Below are 6,851 nucleotides of genomic sequence, written 5' to 3'. Positions count from 1 at the left end.
AAAATCTTCTTCGTCCTCGATACGAGAGCACCACTTGAGGAAATCTTGATCTCACTTCCTCCGTCACTCCATGCAGTGCATGAGATAGGCAAGTAACGTGCACCAATTTCGTATAAAACGACTTTTTTTGACTTGCCTACTTTTAAAATATATGGGGCCGCATCGGTCACAAAAAGCAAGACCCTCTGGCCACAGTAGAAACATGGACCTGTCAAAGAGTTTACAAATTGTGGAATGATTAACGGATTCTTGCACCTCGTAAGCAGAAACACTTCACCTGATCCATCAATTTACAAGGTTCCAATGATGACGTATGCCACGTAGCGAGCCTCCCTATCGCAGGTCTCATCAATGGAAACGAAAAACTTCTTCCCATGCGCTTTATTCCTAATTATTTCCAGGATATTGTTGTAGCACTGGGAAAGGCAGTTTTTCCTGAGGGTGCATTCATCCGGGATAGAACGACCACAAGTAACTTGCAGAAAATTTTTCAGTTTTTCATTTTTCAGAGCCGAAAACGGAATATTTGCGGACACCAGGGCACAACACAGATATGTGAAAAAAATCTGATGACTTATTTCCACCTTCAGATGAACACTGTTGCAGTAACTTTTGCACAGATTTCTTTTTGTTAGAAATTTGCACTGCTCGTATATGCTTGTTGCGGCCAATATGTTGTTGTACCGTGATTTTTTTTTTCTGCCGCTACTTTTGTGTCGCACATCTCACAGTATAGTTAGTTAGTTATTGGAGAGGGTGGATTTCCCCATGCACTGAGACCTGTATTTGTCCATTGTGCTTCCTTCTATGATTTCTACCAGTCTGTATATCCTACCGGTACTGGTGCTTACCATCAGTCCCGCCCAGCCAGCGAGACCGGCTCTACTAGCTGAGAGGTATCTATAATGCTTCCCCCATCTACCGGAGGTATTGGAGACTGCTGTTGGGCGGGAAACGTCCGTTAATTTGGCTCAGTGACCTCCTTTGGAGATATGAGGTTCTTTTACGTGCCGTAAAGCTACGACACGGGACCCACGGCTCTAAGTCCCTCCCGGAGGACTTGTTACCTGAATTTTTCCGCCCTTAGAAATTCGACGACCTCCGCCGGGTATTTGAACCCGCGTAGTACAAGTCATGAGGTGGGAACGTTACCTCTAGGCTACGGAGGCCGCTATCTCACAGTATAAAATGTTACCGTCAGTTGAAAATATGTCATCTCCAAATTCAGTTACAATCTGCTTTAAATGACACGATTTAGATGGCATTACTTTAGGCATCGCGATAAAATGAATCAATCTAGTGCAACACAGAACTGAACTTTCCACACGGATAACCTTTCTTCAACTGCATCTTTGTCTGCACGGTCAAGGGTGAGAAAGTGAAGACAGACGGAGCTATACTGAGCAAGAATATGCCATAAAAAGCGAGGGATTCCGACTAGAAATATTTTTAACTAAACAATTCTTTTGCACAGAACTTGGAAAAGGCCGCAGTGTGAGTGACCGCTGTCGTACTCTGCTGTCACATTAAAATGTTTTATGATATATATTGTCAGCACTTTCCGCAAAACGAACGGAAAGGGCGGGACATTTTTAAACCTATTATGGCATACTGTGGTAGCAGGTACTTGGGATGCAGCTGCAGGCTGCATTTGTAGAGGCAGGAGAAAAATAAAGAACACTTTACTTGCATATTATTCATATTTCTGAAAACATATGAAGAAAAATTCCCTAAAATCGTTAAAATGACAAAAAATATCCTTAAACTTCAACAATTTACCGAAAAATTACCCTCAAACCGAAAAAATGACCTATAAAAGTTAAATTTCTGTATCCAGCAGTTCATCTCTGGGATTTACGGGCATCGCATAGGATACAAAGAAAAAAAGATGACGTCATCAAAATCTGGGCCCAGTTCATAACATTCAAGTGGCTCAGATTTACAAGCCCTTAAGTTATTAATGGAGAAAGGAAACGGCTGAGTGCCATGCTGGGAGCCTGTCCCACATTTGGTTTGACGAGGAGATATTTATCTTAAACCTTCTCAGGTTTCAAGGTACGATACAAGTGGAATTAATTTATGACCCCTCCTGGCAGGCTTTGCTCAGCTTCAAAACACAGACTGATTCCCCAAGATACCTCTCTAGCACGACGGAAGACAATACTTAAAGTAAACTGATGATGTAAGGCCGCGCCATAGCTCAAGCGGTTAGTCGCTGGCTTCCCACCGCGGCGGCCTAGGTTCGATCCCGGGTCTGGTCAAGTGAGATTTGTGGTGGACAAAGTGGCGCTGGAGCGGGTTTTCTCCGAGTACTTCGGTTACCCCTGCCAATCTTCATTCCACCAAATTCTCCATCATCATAATCACCCGAGGCAGGCTACAATAAGCCAATCAGTGGCCGTGCCGAGTGGACCCAGTTGGACTCCACCCCCCACTAAGCGAATTTGAAAAAGGTATACATAAACAAGGGTATCGAATTATTGTGTTATTATACCTATGTACTGACAATTTGTCATTTTATTTGTTTTATATTATTAATAATTTTATTTTAGAAGCAATATTTTCGTGGCCCACTTAACAGTTTCCATGGCCCCCTTTTTTCGACTTTTACCTGTGCCCCATGTGAAATACGGCTTGGACCCCTCTGAGAACCACTGGTTTAGGGAAACCGCGGTCATCTGGTTAGTTCCCATAACAAAGACAGAGCATCTCCTGAACAGAGTTTTAAGTTTTAAAAGCGACAACGGTTCCATGGCGTAGGTATGAATGTAAATACATTGTGAATACATTCTGCAAGCCTCAATAACGGTTCAGAGATCCCTTTGCGGATCACATATGCTAATGAAGAGTGAATTGGAAAGGACGCGGAACATGGCCCAATTTAAGCCACAAGCCGGACATTTGCTGGAGGAGCTGAGGAATAGCCGGTGCTCCGACCTGGACTCAAACCGGTCTTCTCACGAATACCGCGCGTTACTGCTTGAGCGAGTTTGCTCCGTGTGTTCTGGCATCTGTCATACATTTCTACGAGTTTGCACTCCAGCGTGAGTAAAGCTATCCGGATGTCGCAGGCTACCACCAGCATCAAGCTGTTCGTTAGGTCGGTCAGTGACATATATGGATGAATGACCGGCTTGTCGTGTGGAAGTGTAATGAAAGCTGGAAATGGGCGTAGACGCTGCTAACGCCGCCTGCTTAACTTCAGAGAGCTGCTAATTTCCTCTGCCTTGTAATAATTTGTTTTACGTGTTGGTTATTTCCCTGGCTTTATTGCCCGCAACGAGCTTCTGCATAGTTCTGGAGGAACTACCCTGCTGTGTAAAGCTACTTTCACCCTTGAGTAACGTATTGGGACGTATACCCATTGCTAGGCAACGGCTGGTGAACACATTTCCGCAACAAACGCGCTTAACAATAGGACTTCCATTGCTAGGCAACGGGGCTGTAAATATGCCTCCTGTTTTCCATAAGATCCGTGCCAAGGGGTTATAAAAGACCGCGCCATAGCTCAAGCGGTTAGTCCCTGGCTTCCCACCGCGGCGGCCCGGGTTCGATCCCGGGTCTGGTCAAGTGGGATTTGTAGTGGACAAAGTGGCACTGGGACGGGATTTCTCCGAGTACTTCGGTTTCCCCTGCCAATCTTCATTCCACCAAAATTCTCCATCATCATAAACACCCGGCCGCCGTGCCGAGTGGACCCAGCTGGACTCCCCCCACTAGCGAATTAAAGAAAAGGTGGGTTATAAAGGGGCAAAGAATGTCGCTTGAGTAGAGAACGGTAGTCGCGAAGGAATTAGAATTGAGTCGAGTTCTGGAAATGACAGTCGAAGGCGATTGAGAAGAAATTGCAAGAAAGGAATTTGGCTGTGCAAAGAAGACTTCATGTGTACATAATTCGAACTTAAGCAAGACTGTGAGAAATCCATTGCCAGGACACGGCTAGTGAAGACCGAGAATCCTAGTGCGTGTGTAACGGTGAATTGTAAAATGTGTAGAATAGCGATAGCACTGTATTGCCTGTAGTTCCGAACTCTGTGAATGTACTTTTTCTTTCAATGGCTTCTCCTACCCATTCAGGCCCCAGGCCTCTTATTCTGTTTCGTGATCAATTTCCACAGACGGTAGGACTCCTTGGGCGAATGATCAGCCTGTCGCGAGGCCGCTACCTAAACACAGGACAACGCAAACACAGAATAAACGCATACACACGCCAAACATCCTTGACTTGACTTGGATTCGAACCCACGATCCCAGCGTCCGAGAGAGCGAATACAGTTCATACCTTACACTGCGCGGCGTGTGACCGGCGTATGAATGTTTAATATGCAATAAATCCAATCATTCTAATCAAAAACCTGTCTTACTAGTCACGCTTACACGTGACGGCATTGTGTTACTGCAGTTTATGGCTTCAGTTTGGACTCTGATCATCCTGATCTTAGCTCACCCGGGAAATGGTTGTGTTCTGTGAGAGCATCCAGCGGACCGTGCTTCTGTTCTTTTTCTGCCTTCCAATGAAGGACTGACAGGCCTATTCCGGCTTGAATCTAGAGTTCATAGTTCTGAAAGTTATGTATAAACCTTCTACTTTGTGTTTCCGAAGCTAGTTAAGATAGCAGGCACGGAGTTCATATAGCTTAGCGCAGGATCTGACAACGATTAGGTCTGATATTCCTGATAAGGTGCAGTGTGAGAATTCATGTGAAAAAGGAATTTGACAAGTTTCTAATAGCCCGTAGGAACGGCGAGGAAAATAAGAGATGATAAGAGATCTGCGTGAGGTTTCAGAATCTCACGTGCATAACTGTGAAGTTTGCGCTCTTCTGAAGTGTGACTCCTTGTGGTCTCCGCGTTTTCAAAGAAAGGTGAAGTCCCAAAGAGTACACGTTCTTCCGCAAGTCGGGAAATATCTGCCACAATACACTACATCGTACCTCCTGGGACAGTGGTCTTTAAAAATTCGAGTATGTCTGTTTGATGTCAGTGATTGTGCAGGAAAATTACAACTCGAATTCACTGCAGTGCAGTCGGGCTAAACTTTAATCATGAAGCTTTAATTACGTGTTATGTTCCTTTACAAGGATCTCGGTTCTCTGACTTACGTAAGATACCGCGGAATGTGGTAAGTATACTTTATAACATACGAGTATATACACCTGAGCACAAGATATTTTTATCACTTATGAAGCAAAACAAATCGAAGTTATGTTCAAGACTCTCAATGTGCTGTTACATAATATGTTGCGTATTGGCATTGAGAATTGGTACCAAATGTCAACTGGGGGCAAGAGATGGCTCAAGTTTCACAAGAATAAAGTGAGTTTGGGTTAGTTTTATTGTAATTTTCAGTTTTGTAGAGAGGTATTTGAATGCCTCGGTCCTTGTAAAAAAGGTAAAGTTATCACTGTAACAGGCCGTGGAGGCCCATATGGTTATGAGACGTCGAGGCTCCCACATTTTCTAGACAATCGGCTTAAAGATGGCGGTTATGTCAGCCTTACGCGCCGGCCGCTCTTTACCCCCACAGGAAGATTCCGGGTATAAATATCTGTTACAGACTGGTCGACCCCAGGGACATAGTGCGGCTGAAAGGATTAGGTAAATTGAAGAAATCCACTTCATCGGAACTCGGATCCTCGAACCTTACGACTTGTAGCACAGTGCCTTAACCAACTGGACTACCGTGTCCCCCCCCCCGCCCTTCGCAGCATGTTGTATTTTTCAGTGTTGCTCGCCTGCATAAATTGATTGCCCTTGTCTATGGAATGCAGCCCAATGCAAGTGAGGAGATGAAAACGCTTCTGTGAATTATATTTTCTTGTCATGCAGTTTATGTGTAAAGAAAAAGGAACTGCAGAATTCAGCGAGTTCAGACCGCGCATCACGCATTGAGCCCATTAAAAGAGCAAGTTATTTGTAGTTTTCACGGTCACGTGTAACTTTAACGTCTGATAATTCGGAAGGAATTTTCCTGGGGAGTAAAGCGCGGCCAGCGCGTAAGGCTGACAACCTTACCGCCATCTTTGAGCCGATTGTCTAGATAATGTGGGACCCTCAACGTCTCACAACCCTATGGGCCTTCACGGCCTGGTACAGGGATAGCTTTACTTTTTTTAAGAGCCATGTTGAACCTTCAGCGAACTGCTGACATACTGCCACTGATGACGCAGCACCATGTTCATGGTAAGACAAGGGTGACGGAAGCTTATTTCCCGCTGTGTATGTTTCACCAAGGGGCGAGGCTGTAGACTGAGGATGGGCTGTGTTCACGTGATACTCTTCCAGTCCGAGCTATTTATAACGTAGGTGGAGAGACAGACAAATATTATGTCCTTATTTTCTTTTGTGTAGCCAGACGTTCGGGCTGGGTTTCGCATACAGTGCGAAATTTAGAGAAAAGGGGAAGTAGAAGGGGGACAGGGTATTCAGATTTCCGAATGATTAGCTACAGGTACGAAAGTAGCAGCCCACTTGCATTATACAGAACTTCAGTAGCTAGTGAACTTTGTGAATGCAGTCCTTCTAACATTTAAATCTGAAACGCGAGGAACTTCTTCTGAATATCCAGTAATCGAAAACAGAGACTTGGCCAATAGTCATTCGGCTGTACGAAAATTTTAACATTCTTACTTACTCACCTATGGAGCTGAGGCCTTCTTGAGGAGCCGCCAATTGTGCAGCTATTCAAGAACTTCCCAGCATTTTATGTGACCCGAAGGTTCACAAGAGTCCTCCACTGGTCCCTATCTTGAGCCACAACAGTCCTATCCACACCATCCCCTCCTCTCTCTCTAAGATTCATTTTAATATTGTTCAGCCACCTACGTTTTTGTCTTCGTAGTGGTCTCTTT

The 6,851-nt window shown here is 44.7% G+C and overlaps 1 protein-coding gene across 3 annotated transcripts in view; it reads left to right on the top strand.

Annotated features, from left to right (window-relative positions):
* Window positions 1-6,851, top strand: part of LOC111867520 (patched domain-containing protein 3) — a 117,884-nt gene that overhangs the window by 8,408 nt on the left and 102,625 nt on the right. Inside the window, exon 1 of one of the 3 annotated variants that reach the window (XM_023857481.1) lies at window positions 5,100-5,122. The exons of the other annotated variants lie outside the window; for them this stretch is intronic. Coding sequence (XP_023713249.1) covers window positions 5,118-5,122 — 5 coding nt within the window. The 5' untranslated portion in view covers window positions 5,100-5,117. Of the gene's footprint in view, window positions 1-5,099; window positions 5,123-6,851 lie in introns of those variants that run through there. 3 annotated transcript variants of the gene reach the window in all.

Source organism: Cryptotermes secundus, unplaced genomic scaffold (assembly GCF_002891405.2).
Source record: "Cryptotermes secundus unplaced genomic scaffold, Csec_1.0 scaffold1226, whole genome shotgun sequence".
NCBI lineage: Eukaryota > Metazoa > Arthropoda > Insecta > Blattodea > Kalotermitidae > Cryptotermes > Cryptotermes secundus.
The sequence above is the reverse complement of the archived record's forward strand: the minus strand, read 5'-3'. Positions and strand labels throughout refer to the sequence as shown.